The sequence below is a fragment of the Mycteria americana genome, chromosome 15, assembly GCF_035582795.1.
Source record: "Mycteria americana isolate JAX WOST 10 ecotype Jacksonville Zoo and Gardens chromosome 15, USCA_MyAme_1.0, whole genome shotgun sequence".
NCBI lineage: Eukaryota > Metazoa > Chordata > Aves > Ciconiiformes > Ciconiidae > Mycteria > Mycteria americana.
In genome coordinates, this window is record NC_134379.1 from 3762167 (window position 1) to 3780678 (window position 18512).

Here is an 18512-nt window from a genome sequence, read left to right on the forward strand (position 1 = left end):
TTGGCAGGCTTGTTCCCAGACTGGTCCATTTTAACAGTGCAGTCCTAAAGTGACAGAGGCACAAGATTACGGATCGAGTACCACACCTAAATGGCAATAATCTCTGTCAGCATCAGTGATAAAAACCATCCTCAACTGAGAGGTCATCCTGGTAAAAGCATTTTGTATGAGATGCTACGAAATCATCCTACAGTACTTTGGGGAGCCTACACAACTTGTCTCTAACCAAGACAACAAAGGAAAGATAAACTTCCAGGTGGGAAAGATAACATATTGGTACATTTACTGGCTTCCCCCCAACCACTCACCCTTGTCCACATTTCACCTCTGCTGACCAGCTTTCTCACCCATGTCGAACATCTTCTGACACTTGGCAAGCTCTATCAGAGGAGACAGTCAACCTACCGACAACTTTGCAGATAGTATCTGCTTATTCACCCTCCTAACGGCACCTTGCATGCATGAAGACATTTATGATTAATGAGAATTAAATTGCGGAAGGAGAAGAAATGGTACATTTGGAATTTAAAAATCAAATTGGGTAAGCACTCTAAGTTGTATCATGAGACTGTCTGGGAGGAAGAATGGATTTGATGACCTAGGAGTTGGCTTCATTCCTGTGCTTTACAAGCCAGTGTCCACATCCCTCCTTGTATTGGGTTTATGGGGCAATACACTCCTTAATTAGTTAGTAGTTACTCGAGAGTTATCCCTTCTTGTTAGTGACCATGGAAATATGCATTTGTACAAGCAAGCTTTTAAGTATCTGGTACTATAATTCAAGAGAAGGAGGAAAATTCATGTCTTAAAAACAAGGAAGACATCAAAAGCACTAGTAACTGCGAGACAGCGCTCAGAGGCTGACATGTATTTCTCACTAAATAGGAGTTAGTTTCACTTAAATATAGCTCTCAAGGAATTCATTAAAGAATAAAATATTCAGTCCCTGACACCTAGAGCTTTCAGCCTTATCAAGGAATAGCGTAAGCATGGGTATGATAAGGACATGGAAGATTTTGCAATGACAACATAGCATACACTAGTAGCCAGAGGCATTTACTAAAACATTGTTTACTCTTCTTCCCAGAGTTATAAACCCATTTTTTCTTCTTTAACAAGGCCTTATGTTCAGCAAATAACAATATTTACAGAGCCTGCAAACAACATTTAAAGAGAGAGGTAGAGGTAGCCTGCAAGTATTTTCAATGCATTTCACACAATTCAAGCCGCAGTGTCAGTTGAAAACAGCAAGGAACACAGTGAGGAGGAGAGAGGGAGAAGGAATGAATTGCATTTTTGGCCAAGTGAAAATTAACATATTCAGTGCCAAGTAAAGCCATTCAGCCAGATGATTTCTGGGAGAGAATGGATTCCGGCACCAGCAGAAAGAAGCAACAGAAAAGACCTTTTCCAAGGTAATCTATGGCTCTTCCCTTCTGACGGTGTGCATACACATGCTCTGAAAATATTTAATCCATTTAAACTTAAACTCAGGTAAGTTCCACCATCGCCTGGCCTGTTAGTCCCCAGGTCCTCAGTATGTTATTTCTTGGAAATTCTCAACAAGCCTTATGCAAGTGCTCAAGAACTGGTGTGGTGGGGGGATAGTCTTTGTATGAAATAAAATCACACACTGAAAAATAACACGGATTAGATTTAGTAATGATATTTAATTAAAATCAGGAACTAAACAGATCAGTGAAACTCAAAGTTGCAGAGAAGAAAAACTGCAGAGCAGAAAATGTCGTTTCACAGGAATAGAAGAATATGGATTGCGAAGCAAAAGGAAAAGTGCAGTGTCAAACCACTGCGGATACAAGTCCTTTTCACCCTGATTTAACAACTAGCTGCAACACTTATGCATGCTTTTATAGAAAGGAGTGTGCCTATATGCGCTTGTATTACGTTACAAACATACCCATCAGTGTGCAATATTATAACTGAAAATTTAGAAAGCATTGATTAAAAATCATTATAATGACGGTTGCAGAACCTCTATATTAATAGTATGCCTGTGCCTGGTCATAGCAATATATTCCCAGTCATTTCAAATAATCCAAGTAAAATAAATAATTCTTTCTGCAATGCCACACCAACTGTTTTCAATTTTTATCAGTCAAGTGATTTATCAAGTAAACACCCATATGCCCAACAACTAACAGTGCAGTAAAGAGAATTTGGTCTCCACAGAATTTCATTTTGATTTTTTGGAAGTGTAAGCTATGTCAGTCCTTCATAAATATTCAGTAATGATCTATTACATATGAAATGTTTAAAGAATAATTTACAGCTAGCATGCTCGATTTATTTTAACTTGTGTTGCATGAAGCAGCCACCATATTTAAATGGTGGGATCAGCTGACATAAGCAACTATTTAACACCAACCAAATGCAGTTAGACTCTAAAATTATTTACTGTAAGTAATGTCAGATGAATGTTGTTATCCTCCTAACTCTCAAAGATATCTGTTTCAATGCTCATATATAACAAATAATTGCCAGTCACAAACCCTTTTCTTCAGAAATAGTCACTATATATTTTAGGTCATATTGTCAACAAAAGTAACGTTAAGAAAATTTAAGCTGATGTAATGGTTTTCGTGGCATCTTTTCGACAACAAAGCTTGTATCTAAGATCTGACCACTCACAATTTCTAAACCAGATTATAAAGCTAAATCCATGCAAAGCCTTAACGGATCAGGATTTTATTTCTAGTGCTGCAAAAACTTCAGTTGTGGCCAAGTCTTATCAGCTACAGTGGCAGACAGATTACAGAAGATGTGCCATGGATAAGTATGAAGCACTACCAGCTTAAACCAATTACACACTTAGCACAAAGTTGTCAAACTACAGATGAATGCCAAATCCTAACATGTAATTTCTATCATGCTTACAAATTTTAAGGAGAATTACTCTGAATAAAAGAGAGCTGTAAGAAATGCAAAATGTAGCTGGGAAAACATATGGTAGAAAGAGCAGTATTTGGAAATCTGTAAGATTTTAGTGGTGTGTAAGTAAGGAAACCATGCTAACTCAAGAATTACCATTTCAGAATCTACAGGATTTTTTACTAGAAGCCCACAATTCAAACTTGCCTGCATCGTTGGCAGACATATCTATTAAATTATTTGCCGGCTGAGTCTCATTTCTTTTACAATAAGCAGCATAGTGAGAGGTAACTACAAGCAATCCATAGCTGTCCTAATTACTCTTTACAGGCAGGAAAATGTGTGGTAAAATGCATGTTTTGTGATTCACTTCCTCTGGTTCACTTGCTTCGGTACTGTTAACCTGTAGCTTCTGATGGCCTTCTACAGTGCGCTTAAACTATATGAAAAAAATCTAGACAGACAATCACTGTACAATTTAAGGCACATAATTAGCAATTATTTCATGCACACTTCACAATAATAATCTGTTACGTACTAAGGGAAAGAAACATTAATGAGCTACTTCTGGTGCTGCTCTGTGTACTGCGTTTGCATAATAATGAGGTCCAATCTGCTGGAAAACACATAAAGGACAAATTAATAAGGTCGTCATTTTTGTCTAATGATGCTTAATACAGTTTTAGCAATCTGCTCAAGACAAAAGACGGTCACTCAGACATAGCCGATTATGCATTCGCGTGGCAGATGAAATCTTTATTAAACAGAATGATGAATCTGATTAACATGCGATAACAAATATACAGTCTGCGAAAATGACCGTGCCACCTCCTGCAAGCATCCCTCATGTCGACTATTAAGGCTTTACTCAGATTGAGGTCAGACTGGTATTCCCGATAGGCGCATTAAGATAAAAGTTTGCCAAATGTGGTAACATGATGAACAAAACACTATCCTGTTATATAAAAGCTACTGTCTCAACAGCTGACTGTCTAATCAGTTATAGCAACAACTCCTTAATAAGTTTAAAAATTTAATTGTCAGAATTTCATTCACCTTTTAACATACGAAAGACAATTTAGCACATTAGCTAAGCTAGATCTTAAAGCACCCTGAGTCCTCTACATTTATGGTACCAAAATATTTTCTGTAAGTTCCGAAGTACTGTCTTTTATAAAGTTGTTACCATTTCACAAAGGCAACTGCAAACGGGAATATACAATTATTTACGGTATTTTCAGGAATATATATATAAAAAAATATTAATTTATATGCCACTGATTTCACATAAAGTCTGAATAAGTTAATGGAGGTTTCTAGGTCAATGGCAAGCACATGATGTAATTGAATTTGTAGAAATGTAGCAGTAAAGTTAAAAATCTAATTTGCAATATAAATGTATAATTGATAAAAAAGTAGGTTAAAAAAAATTTACAAAATGTAATTTGTTAATCCCCCCTTAAATTTCAGTCATGGAAAATACAGTGTTGCCTCTTTGAATAATTACCAAATCTAGAAGTAAATTACAGATATTAAATGCAGTGATTCTATTTTAAGCTTGCTTTGCTATAGCAATGTGATTTCTATTAAATGAACAATTCCTTGCCTTCCAGAACCAACTGTACTTGATTTAGAGACAGCACATGACACAAAGTAATGTAAGATGACATATAATACCTCATGACAACGTACATGATTTAACACAGGGTAGGCAGCAGTCTAAACTACAATGTTGATTTTATCTCTACAAATATATTGCTCAACAACAGCAGGATCCTGTATTCAAGAATATGTAACTGGGAGCTAAACTGAGTTAATCACAGCTTCTTCACTTTAATGCATATGTGCTTGCTCTGGTATATGATAGCATATAATAAATCATCATTTTAAACTCCTTTGACTCATGCTGTATGTCTTCATTTACATTCATAGATTCCCAATTACAGGAAAACAACAGCCATTTGATTTAAAGCAAGGAGATGATAAAATTAAAGCCGTATTTACCTCTACCATCATTCACCCCCAGTCCATTCTACCTCCTAAATAAGTAACATTATTTTCACACACATACAAAAAAAAAAAAAAAAAATAGTAGCTTCCTTCCTAAGCCCCACAACTCTCACATTCATGTCATCTGGCATATTAATCTAGTCACAAGGCGTACAGTTTGCAACAGATCCAAAGCAGAGATGCCAGTTCTGACAATTGTTTCACAGGTCTATTGAAGATGATGGGATATTTTTTTCCCCGAGCCTCTCTTTGAAACAAAGACATGCATTAAGAGATTAGATGTCTCCCTACTGAAAGCCACTAGCTTTCAGAATGACTCTCCAAAGCCAGATGTGGTCTTTTTCAGCCTATGCTGCTCTTCCAGGCCTAGAAGTTTACCGAGATTTCTTTCTAGTGGATAGAAATAGAACATAAGAAAAGAACAGGAAAGGAAGAGACTTATTCAGAAACCTGCAACAATTAACAGTGTCTTTCTAGCTAATAGAAACAGAAGTTAAATCTACAGGTAGGCTAAGAACATAACACTTGTTTATTTTACACTAATAAAACCACAACTCTTCAAACCTAATACCACCTGATTACACAGTCATACTTGATGCACCTGGGATGAAAGACAGCCCGTCCCCCCTTTTCAGTTGCCTACCTAGCTAGCAGCACAAATAAAACTGCTGACAGTGTTTGGTTTGCACAGCCAGTCGCGGGCAGCAACAAAGAAGTAGAACACAATGCTTCTGATTTCCTGGCAGTGTTACAGAGCCCCTTATTTGAAGTGTACGGAAAAAGACTGTTAAAAAGATAAAACAAGAAATCATTTCATGATACCTCAGAGGAACCCATTAATTCACATTCTTCCAGTATACATTCCCTCAATGTAACATTTCATTATCTTTGATATAAAATGAATGCTAAAATACCATGAAATCTTAGTAATAGTGTTTGAAATACCAACATTCATGGCATATAATGCTTCATAAACTTTGTTCCGTCATCACACTGTCATATAGTGCATTTCAAATAGCTTGTACAGTGGATAATGATGGACACCAGCCAAAACATAAAGATTGTATTTGGGTTTTGCCAAAGTTTTAGTCTCAAAAATCTCTGATTAAATTCAATTATATTTATATCCACAGTATAAATGAAGAAAAACTCAGGAAAGGCATAGGTGTCCTAAGGTTACCTGCACAGCTCATTCAGGATGGAGCCTCACCCTGTCTTTATCTTAAACTAAGGCATTACTAAGAGTACAGTAAAGAAACAGATAGCTTTCTTGTCTAGATTTCAAAGAATTCTATTGAGACTTTAGTTTGCTAACATTGTTGGAAATACAATACCTATTAAAAAAAGTCTTCCTGTTGACTCCTTTAGACCTTGTCCATGTTCGTCCATCAGGGTCTGATTAACATTTTTGTTAGTGCCACAAGTAACATAAAACTACATGTCTGAAAATTCTACATGCCTGACTCTATCACTTGTGCAAATATGTTTTGTTCTGGTTTTCCTTTCATGAAAGGCATGGATAACTGCTGCCTATTTCCCTATCCCTTTTCATAAGGCCTAGTACTATAGACACTGCATCAAACCAGGTATAGACAATTACAAATATATTTAAGTGACCTGAAACCAGCTCTTAACTATAATTTCTGCGGTAGAAATTATAGTTATTCTGTGGTAGAAAAACTAAAATCTCTGTGGTAGAAATTAGATGAAATCATATACAATTCATCTAGATAAAATTTTCATTCTACCTTTTACAGAAATGGTATTTTAATATTTACTATACAAATCATTCAGTAATCATTTTAACATACAAAATAAACTAATTTGACTTACCCATGACTGTACTTTATTACTGAAATGAGTAACCTCAGCTCCTATCAAAGGACATAGGGAAATCGACTGAACGACACAGGTCCTGCATTGTAAGTAACTTGTCAGAGACTATTCCTTCTCATTCCAAATAGCATTTAAAGATAAACTGGCATTCAAGTCTTTCAAAAAGAAAGAAAAAGTGCTTTAGGTAGGCATCAAGAGATATTTTAAAATAGATAAAAGATCACAAGTTGCACTTCCCGTTTCAAAACATAATGTTCTTATTTTGCCAGGAAGCAACATGGTAAAGAATGCTTACTAATCTCTGCAGGCTCAGTAACTTCTAAAATAGAGCCCTTGTGACAAAAATCACATATGATTAATTGTGCCATCCTAACACCAGAACTGCCGAGACATAAACAAAAGTACTTTACATTTGTTCTCTGTCACCTGAATGCTGCTAAGGGATTACACATTCCATGGTCTGACACCTAGAATCATTTCCTATCAAATACATTGCTTCTGCAGAGCCCTACTTTAACCTTTGAGGTTGCAGGGTATATGCCTCCAATACATGGATTCTAATTTGTTATATGAAATGTAAATTATTTTCTCATGATCCTTTTCTTTTTGGTCAGAACAGTACATAAGGACCCAAGAAATTTGGAGTGGAGGGTAAACTGTTAATGCATCTTCAGCGATTGGTTAAACATGCAGAGCTCAGCAGATCTCAGTGGAGTTTTGCCTGCTTCCAGTCAGCAGTAAATTGTGTGTGGCACTCCTTTTATGTGTCAACCAATTCTCTCTCTGTTTGATGGCTGAGGGAACAAGATAGCATCTCAAAGGAAAAATCTTACCATCAACTTCCCAAAAGGTCAAAGGCAAGGGCTATAAGTCTTGTGAATGGCCCAGTTAAGAGAAAATAAGCGTATATAATATATTTTCTTGGCCAAGTACCACTGTCAATATCTGATTCTCCAACTTCCGTATTTCCAATCTCCTGAAAAAACCCATTGACCCACATGGTTTTGCAGTTTATCTGCTTTCTAGCCAAATGCTGTGCCTTGGACAGTAAGCTTCCACTGCCTTCAGCTTCCTTACTCCATAAAATAGCCAAACTTCTCCTCATAAGCTTTAAATAATCTTCCTCGTTTATCTAAGGTCAAAGACATAGTTTACAGTTGACGCTCACATCTTTCAGCATGGTAGTATCGCTTTTATGTTTGTTTCACCTTTCAAATATTTCCTGGGATTTTCAGAAACATTCACAGTCCTTGGCAAGAAGAGACAAAAATACTAGTATCATTGAAAGATTTGATATTTTCATTTAAGAAAAAATTTCATTTGCTTTAAGAAGCAAAATGTTCCTTTCAACAAGCTATGAAAAGGAAAGATGTCCTTGAAGGAGAAAGCAAACAGCCACAGCATTTAATTCATATCCAGTAAAGAATTGTTGGATATCAGACTTCCTTCAAACTTACAGAAACCTAAGTAGGAACAGTGGAAAGGTGTGGAAGTGGAAGTTAAAGAACAATGCAGACTCAACCACTGCACTGTGGCAATAAACAAAACATTGTTAAACAAAATCTCTCTTGAACAAAGATGTGATGAAGCAAGATACTAAGAGATGAGGATCACAAAAAAAAAAATGAAGTCAGAATTATTGACCAACAGGTAGGCAAAAATCAATACCGAGACCTTACTGACACAAAAAAGAAAACAGCGTTTGCAGCAACTACACTCAGCCAACCGCTAACAGAGAAGAAAACAGGTAGAATGCATGATTTGTAACATGGTATTCAATGTCCCTTACAAGGGGGAAATTTCCTAATAAGGAAACAATTATAACAAAGTTTTAGTATAGCTTTGAACATTTTGTATAACAATTTAACAGAAGACAGGTTATAGTCTTTTTGAAAGCTCACGTGTTTCTCTTGGCTTAAAAATGCTTTTCATTAAAAATATCTGCAAAACCTGTATAGTGCTATTTTGGAGAGTAAGAAGTAGTGGGGCAAGAGACTCCTCCATAGGAGATTTCACACATAGGTCAAGAGATAAAAACATGTTACCAAAATCAGAAGCATCTGCAGGAAATGAAAGAAAACAATGCGTTGTATTTAATTTAAAGCTAAGGGACTTCACAAATTTTAGGTGGTATTTATCAGTAATCAGCAAGATTTACCTTCACTTTTCACTGGCATCTGATGAACGTTCGAAGTTTCTTTAAGATGACTACGACTTGCAGCATCTGAGATGATCAACATCATATTATCATCTTCCGCAATGGCATCTAGTTCACACATACAATTATTCGTGGATTCTTTACTTCTGATATTAGTATTTCTGAAGTTTCCAGATTATTTTCAGCTCAATATTACTGTAGCAAGCTTTTCTCAAAATTCCTATAATTAAAAAAGTGGGGTGTAAACTTCTATATACATAGTTTTGAATACAGTACTGTTTGAACATACTGCAAACTTTCCACATTTACAAGATGGTAATTTAGGCCCTGATCCAATACCCACTGAAGTCAGTGAAAAGACTTCTATTGATGTAAATGGACCTTGGAAGAAGGCCTTATTTAAATTTTTTAACGTGTCCAAAATTTACTTTTCAACAGATAATTTTCCCCTTGTTATTACTCCCAAATTGACCAGTGAGTTTGAATCCACTTTGAATAAAGTAGTTTATTTTCCATTTTCTTCAAACTGTGGCAGATTTTTTAACTTTCATCAATCAACGGACATCTAAGATTCAGTATAAACAGCATAAAACTTCTCGCTGAGAATGGACACCTTGGTAACTGTAGGCATTAACGTACCTCAGTGATTCAGAATGCTTTCATTTAATACATAGTGATTCCATTTCACAGATGCTATACCAAATTGCAAAGGTATGACCATGCTGATAAATTCATATTAAGGAAATGAATGAAAGGCTACTGATGAGATTACACAAGTCTAAGAGGAGATACATTATGGTTGCTCTGGGAAAACAGAGGCAAGAAGTGGCCTCCATCACCTGGGCCTCCCTTTCGTTACCCGTAAGGCAACGTGGACTTTGCTAACTGGCATATGACTTTAATAGGTCCAGAAGCCATAGGTATCTCCCACTCTCCCCCTCAGGCTCAGGTGCGGTTTGCGAAAGAGGAGACTTGTCCTTCCTTGATTTCATCTGACCCAGGTAACGTCTGGTCTAGCTTCACAACCTGACGTCCAGTTCAGCTACATCACACAATGGAGTCATGAACTGCTAGCACACAGGTCCTGCCTACTCAGCCTGGCCTCCCTCACTTTTAGAGCTGAAGAGGATGACTTTGAGAGGGTTGGGTTTTTTTTTTTTTTTTGCTAGTGTCACTTCTTTGGTACCAGTTCCATGCTTGCTTCATCACTTAATGAGCTTTTGGGGCAGTGGAAGGGACCTGAGAGAAGGGGAGGGGATGTTTAAGGGTCCCATAACATAGGAGCTGCCGTAAACGAGCCTCTGCACAAGAAACAGGTCTCTGCTCTGTGTCTAATGCACGCCTCTCCACCTCGATCTCCATATAATTTCTAACACCTCCTAAAAATGTAGCATTCTGGCTTGCTTTCAAGGTCCTGAGGTGTACTCGCAAGGCACACAAAAGCAAATGTCATCGTACCTTCAGATTTGTAAAACCTGGGACCAGTTAAATCCTCACTAAATTCTCCTGGAGGACAATGTTTTATACATTGTTTAAGTGCATTAAGCATCTCTATCTAATTGTTTCTGCATGTAACTGATGAGAGCATTTTGTAATAACGTCATTACCACACATGGCCCCGTAGCCTGAAGATACAGTGCATTTTTAAAAAGTAGCAGAGTTGTTATTACTACTATCAGCTTTTAGACTTTCCCAAATTAGAGTGCCTCACAAAAATGTAGAGACAATTTCCAAGAACATCTTAGCCACATTTCATACAATGGCTCAACCGAGGACTAAAAAGCAAACTAAATGAATACAAGGTAGGTTACATATTGAAGAATAACAGTGTGATCATATGGTTTTTTCAGTAACACTTTTGACAGTTTCATTAAAACATGTATTAGATTCACAGAGTTACTGTGCCAAGATATTACCAAACTTCTCACAGCAACTGGTAGCAAATTAACACCTAATCCTTAGAAGGAACATACCCCAGTGAATGGGCCACTATGTTACAAGTAATTTCTTTCAGCTTCCCATAATGTCAGGACCAGTTGCCTTCAGTTAACTCTTAAATACCAGCCAGATTCCCACTGTAGTTCAAGACAGGTCAGCATATCAGGACCACTGAATCAAGCAACAGAAGTATGTCAAAAAGAGATTACATTAACAGTAACTTATTCGCACGGAAATGCCAAGTAAAAATAGTTGTGTTATTGCGACAATTCCCTCTTTCTCCCCTCAAAAAGATTTTCTGCAGGTCTCCAGTGCATTTCTAATAACTCATTTACCTAGTTACCATATCCAGTGGAGAAATTAATTATTCTAAAATATCCCTCCAGTATCCAAAACTGTGAAAGTAAAAAGACAGATTAAAAATCCTATCATTCCCAACCCAAAACAAATGACCAGTTACGTAGATCTGACCCTCTGGCTTTTGGCAGTTTCAGCTCCACAGACAACACAATAAAGTCCTTTCTTGCAAGGCTGATGGTGTGTTTCCTTCTAAAAGACAATATACAAATTCATGTAAACACTAGCTGGCATATAGTAACTATGCAGAGTGAAGCATTTAAATATAAATACAAAGAAATACATCAAAACCGCTTCAGAGAAATACACTACCTGAAATACTAAAAGAAATCTATTTGAATTGATGTTTATAATTTATATCAGCTAATAATTAAAATACACATCATGCTAAAAATGCTTAACCTAACTTAAATAGAAATACTTTCCTATAAAATATGAGGTATTTTATAGTCTATAACGCCCCCAGGCTATCAAGGATTTAGTTTGGAATTTTGCAAAGGAGCCTAGGAAGATAGGTGCCCAACTCTCATTGAGTTTCTGTGCAATTATGTTCTTACACTTTGCAAATCCTGCCCTAAAAATTATGTACTGACCAGAAATGGGAAGCACTGCTTATACTGAACCAGGAATCACATTTGTAATGAGTTATGAGCTGGACTCTGTAGGCTGTCCATATCTGCAGCTTCTACCTGTGTTAACAGGGCTTGAAAACACTCAGCCTTTTTGTTTCCCATGAGAATTGAATCTACTGAGTGTGTAAATCAAAGATCTAGAGCAAACCATACAGACCATGACTAAACTATTTCATCTGTATTATTTCACTTAAGAGATTATATAATAAATCATTCTTATTTCCCTTGCACCTTAACATTCAACAGTAGCCACTTAAAATAGGTACTTTATTCTATCTACTTGGCACCTTTCTTTCACAGGTGTAGGCCCTTTGCCTAACTGTAGCTTTTCTGTCTGCAGTGTCTCTGAACTTTCAATCCTTTAATAAATTCAAGATTTTATGATTATTTTAGACAGAAGAGATCATACCTAGCTGTTATACCAAAGCATGAGAGGAATTTTCAATAATTGAGCTTTTATAGATTTGGGAAGTCCAAACAAATAATTCTAGGAAAGTTGGTACACTGACTTCACTTCCCTTCTATTTGCAGGCTGGGCAGCAGGGTATGTAATTTAATACTGGGAACCACCATAAATATGTTAACTATAGAAATAAAGAATATTCTTACCACCAACATATTAAATACCACAGTTAGTTAGATATAAAGACAAATTAAGATTGAATTTATACAGCTTTTGCACCAAAAGACACTGTCCACCCCTTACTCCCCAAAAACCAGCAGTGATACAAAGGATTATTATCCATCAGTTGTCCCAGGCACCACAGCCATGTCCAGGATTTGTGTTTAGTGAATTTGTGGACAGACTCTTTTCAAGAAAAATCTAGTATCTACTAGGCCAAATGCTGATATTCCAGTACATATTTTAAAAAATAATGGTTAAGGAGTAATTTTATACAAAATGTAGACATTGCAAATTAATGCAAAATATTTGACATGAAGAAGGCCATGTCTTACAGGATTTCTAATTAAAGCAAGATGCAATACAAGATCAAGAAAGGAACAATCTGCTCCAGATAAGGAAAGGAAGATGGATTTTGTTGTTTTTTTTTTTTTTTTTTTTTTTTAATGTTACGGATTTACAGATAGACAAATCTTCTGAAAGACAAATCAGGGATAGTGGTCTATGAGATGAGCAGACAAGCCACAAAGCTTAAGTGATTTCTATTACCTATTTAGATATACATAAACATAAAAAGCAGTTTGGTACAGAAGGCTTGTTTTAAGAAAACTGCGCAATTAGAGACTCATGAGGATCAAGTTATCAACTCTTGGGCGCATAGCTGCAAAGCCACCTGCCACAGGCCGCCTCAGCATTTGCTGCGGGATATGGGACAGTTCTAGTCCAGAAGCCAGTTACAAACAGAACTATGCCTACCCTACTAAGTCCTGATATTCAATTACTTAAATCTAAACTAAGTATTTTTATCTTTAGATGCGTCATATGTTTAAGCTGCTGTCAATATTAGAGCTTGCTTCTGCCCTATCAACTAGTTCAAAACCATCAGCATCCAATGATTAAGGGAATACCAGGAAACCTAAACCAAGAAAACATGATCCTTACATGGCATCGATATAACAAAAAGTTTAACCAAATGCCTTACACTAAGCACTGCAAGATAACGCTTATTAAAGAAATTCAACAGTATTCTTGCCATTCTTGTGAAGAGAGCATCTAATTTCATAATGATGCATTTATTGTGTAAAGAAAGGATACAGTTTAAATCCTATCAGTATGAACACATTCACAGCTCTGTACAGGTGGACATCAGAATGTTATTTAGATGAACTTCTATGGAAAATGACCAGTTAACAATTCCATCTCTGCTCTCAGTCAAAAATATACACATACCTATGAACCAATCTCAAGATTGTAAAAATCCTGCATCTTCATATTAATATATTATGGAAATGAACAATCTTTTCTTGAAAAATTAGGCATAGTATGTTTAATTACAGCAAAATGCTGGCTGGTTTGATTGCAATAAATGAAGTGTTTAAAATACTTCAAAAAAGTAGACTGAGAAAGATTAAAGACCTTTATGTACAAATTTACATTGTTATATATCGCATAGAAAATGTGTTTGTAAGGCATACAAATGAGTACATGTTTTGATATGAAAACATACAGAATCTGACCAAGAGAAATTAGATCCTCTCACAAAAGAAAATTTTAAAGAAATTTTAAAGAAACTTTAATATTAAAAACAAATAAAGACCTCTGAAGAAGCATATCATCATCATCAAGTATCAAAATGTTCAAATACTACTATACTACTACACAGCTTCTGATAGACATTTGACAAAAGAAATTTGAGGGAAACAAAGTACTGAAGAATACACCTATTTCAGTATCCAGGCTCAATCTATCATATTACTCGATCTGCAAAGATGCTGTTCTAGATATTTAATTAAAAAAAAAAAAGAAAAAAAAAAAGCCCTAACAAATGCAGAAACCCATAATTTATTATATGGGAGTTTTGCTTTCTGAGAAAAACCCAATAGTTTGATTGTATTTAATGGCAGATTAATTAAATCTGTAATAGATAAACCTCCTCAGCCTACAATTACAGGTCAAATGCTACTTGGGCTTCTATTTAGAATTTCCACACATGATGTCCTTGCGCCACACAGTTAGGATGAAGAATCTTAATTATATCTATAGAAAACTGCATGTTGTGTAACTTTCACAGTGAAAAATGAAAAAGTATAATGAAAAATTGAGTCTGATAGTAGCATATATAAAATAGAGCCATTACTGCTCTATAGTGAGGCTATGTTGTAAAGGCTGCTCACTATGTTTCCTATAGAAGCTGTCACTATGCACTAGTATTATTCAATAGAAAAGATGACACCTTTATTTCGTGATCTGGAAAGATTGATTTTCCGTTTTTTGGTGTCCATCTCTTGAGATGCTATCTGCTCTGCTTCTATTTCAGTAGTCATCTCCACATTATTAACTGCGCTATTCTTACTCCCCTCATTTTGCATTATTCCATGTAAACTTGTGCTTCTGCCATCATCATCAATCGTTTTTTTAGTCACACTTAGTGTTTCTGAGGTGTTGATTGCAAAAAGATCATCAGCGACTGCGCAGTTTCCACGTTCAATCCGATTCTCATTTGTATTACAGGTTGGAACCAGTGGTCCGACTTTTTGTTCCTCTGATTCTACGTCATCATAGAGTTCTGGTGTGAAGTAGATACTCTCATCCTCATCTTCATCTTCTGCAGATACGTTTAACGTTGAAAGTTCAGATTTCCCTCCTGCTGAAGGAAACTCACTGCAGGGCTCAACTTGAAGCTGTAGCTTATCAGGATGCTCTTCAGCAACTGAAGCCTCAGTATTTTTAACTGAAAAATTAGTTGTTTCCAAACACGATTCTGGTACATTTGGTTTATGTTCTGAAATTAATGATGACTGGCATTGATTTCCACTATCAATAAGTTCGCTAGCCCTATTCACATTCTTTTGTTTGCTGCTAGCTGTGGACATGCAGTTCTTGGCTACAGGCAAAGGTGTTGAAGTCAGTGGTTTAAAGCAGCAATGTTCTTCCATAATGTCAGCATTAGTCCGACCATTCTTTTTTTCTCTTTCTATTTCAGTTGCTGGCATTTTGGGTGTGGAGTCCATATGTTTTCTTCTTTGTGTTACATGGTGAGCATGACTCCCTACATCAACTTTCTGGCCACCTGTGAAAAATCACAAAACATTAATTAATTGTATATGCCTTCCCCCCGCTGATTTACAGCATGTTTAGCACATCAAAATTACCACTGTTTTATTAGGTTTACAGTTATTTTATAATACTCATTAAGATCCAATACAAACAAAAGCCCAGATGTTACAACTATCTTTGCACATGAATTGTCTTAATTAAATCAATAGATTAACTGGCTTATGTAAAGTTAGAGTAAAGTATGACTGGATTTTAAATTTGTAATTTTTTATTATTGTGCTTTTATGTTATTTACATCTTTCTTGCCTGAAATGAAGTCATAAGCTTTCCTAAAATTTAGGATGGATAGATATTTACTTGTAAAGCTGGTACCGGAAGAGATTATAGGAAAGGCGTCTCACAGCTATGTCTAAACAACAGATGTAGCTTTGAACCAAGGCACTCATCTTGCAACAATGCTGTTTATGTGTTTCAAATATTTTTTAAATTATCTTCATAGTTTTCAATGGAAAAAGAAATTTAAGTGAAAACACTTTTGATTGTACTATAAACTTATCAAACATTGTCAATTGTTTTAAGACAACCAGATGGAATGACAGTTAATTTCAGTCTGTTGAGCACAGCTCATACACATTTGTGAATAATTATCATTTTGCACCATAGCACTTCTGTAATTTTAAAAAGCATTTGTTTCTTCCAAAAAAGATGCAACTTCACATTTAAAATCGTTAACGAAGTTTTTTCCACAGGAAATGAACATACTTTGTTTCATTGTTGCCATGATGTTACTTGGCTGATTTGATGCTGTAGAATTAACTGAGCTGATGGTTGTAGTAAAATTAATTTCTGAAACCACATTTTGCTCCTCACTTTTAGCAGAAACATCTGGTGACAGATGAATAGTTGCCTCCCGTTGAGAGGCTTGTGACAGGTCTTTTGAATTTGAAGGTACATGGAGAAATTCACTGCTGCACTCTGATGAACAATCAGTGCTTTTCTGGTTTCTCATAGCAAATGCACACAAGGATTCAAGTGCACTACCAAAATTTTCATGGTGCTGGATTTGTTGACGAATCCATTTAGATAATCCTAAGAAAAAGGGAGAAGAAAGAAAGAAAAAAAATGTTACTACAAAACTACATCATCTATACCAGGTATTTCATATCAGTAAATAGTACCCTAATATTGCAAATACTTCTACATATGTATAGACAGATTCATAAAGATTTCAAGAAGTTGCTCATGAAAGTAAGATAATGCATGTCTTCCTTTCCAGGGCTAGGAACTTGATTTAATCAACAGTAGTATTTTGATGAATAATACTAACGATATCATTCTTTTTTATTAAAAGACCTTTACCTTTTTCACGAATACGTTTTAAGTTCAAACTGCTCTGTTGCAAAAACATCATTATACTACTTTTATGCCTGGGTGTTCATTTTGCTTGTTATCCTGAATTATTAAAAAGCAACTTACATAGAGTAGAGCTATTTATTATCATACTGACAGGGTCTGACAAAAATTAGAATATAATGAAGCTTTTACAATTTTATTTCAGATTAAGTAACAGTAGCTCAGATATTCATAAAGAATCACAACTGCCCAATAGCTAAAATATAATACAATATGCTCTTATACAGCAATCATTTTTAAAATTCTCAAATACCAGATGTCTTGAGCATAAAGGCTGTTTAGATGATGTTGGAACACACACGAGTGAAGTAAAAACTAACTTTCTTGATTTTTAAAAAGTGTTTTTAAACCCATTTAAATATTCTTTTAATATCAATTAAAAAAGCCCCAACAGAGAACTTGATTCTTCTGTGAAGTTTTACTTTTTAGAAAAAGTACTAATCTTATCAGGTCTTGAACATATAGGTTATTTGTATTACAATATGAATTACTTCTGCTTACTTAGATAATTTAAATGTACTTTTAGCACAAACAGACATGTCAGAAAAGCTGTTTGACTTGTACTACAGCAGCTGAGCTCCACCTGCTGACTAGATTGCAACACTATCTGTTTACATCATCTTTTTGCCCATCTCTTCTAAACAGGACAGGAACAAAGATACGTAATGCATTCCTAAGCAATTTCTTTTTTAATTTTTTAAAATTTCTTATTTATTTATTAAGGTAGTGTGCATGACCTGGTTTATTTTATATGCATTTATTTCTAGCCAGTATAAAACTACAAACAGAAAATACTTTTTGCGTATTGAGCATTTGGTGGTTCCAAATGGCACAAACTTTACCGGTTCTTACCTAAAAAGCCAGAATGTTAAATTCAGACTGCTAACCCTAATCATTAAAGGTCCCTATAGGCAGAAAATATACATTTGCTAGAGACCTATCCAAAGTCCAAATAAAAATCTAGTAACTATTTTTTTAATACATACATGTATACACACATATGTATACATACTTTATATGTATATTTAATATGCGAAGATTAAGAGTCCTTAAGTTTTCACCGGTCCCATTTTAAGAAAGAATTCTCAAATTCTGCACGCTGAAGTTTCTATATCATTATCTGTATATCCAAAAGGGGAAAGAAATTAAATTGACTGAACATTGGTATCAACGTGTTTCAGTGTATTTCATGAACTAGCAAGACACCAGGGTACAGTTTTAGAGTTTTCAGTTTCAACTGCACAATTTGAGTTCACTGGATGTATTTCATTATGACTTTTCCTATTCACCTGTATTTGTATAACCATATTTCCTGTAATCTTGATTTCTCACTATTTGTTAATATTAGGCACTTTCCCAGAAAGATTTTTACAGCTTACCAGTTATGTACTTATTAGGGTTATTCCGGAAGCGGTCATCAACTAAAATAAGAGCACCCCAGTCATTCCTATGTCTTATACACCTATAAGTGAGCAACAAAAAAGAGTGTATGTATAATTGGAGTGCATATAGTGAAAAACCTGTGGGGATCAGACAACAGGGATAGCAATAAGTCAGCTAGAATATGCAAAAATATACAGGAAGTACTTTCCTATTGTCT

At 35.5% G+C, this 18512-nt stretch overlaps 1 protein-coding gene across 1 annotated transcript in view; it reads right to left on the bottom strand.

The window, feature by feature from the left end:
• Nucleotides 1-13506: 13506 nt before the first annotated feature.
• BRIP1 (BRCA1 interacting DNA helicase 1) overlaps nt 13507-18512 on the bottom strand; it is a 64435-nt gene continuing 59429 nt past the window's right edge. The window contains 4 exon segments of the mRNA XM_075517998.1: nt 13507-14673; nt 14675-15512; nt 16262-16588; nt 18292-18374. Of these exon segments, the coding sequence (XP_075374113.1) occupies nt 14640-14673; nt 14675-15512; nt 16262-16588; nt 18292-18374 (1282 nt within the window). The 3' untranslated portion in view covers nt 13507-14639.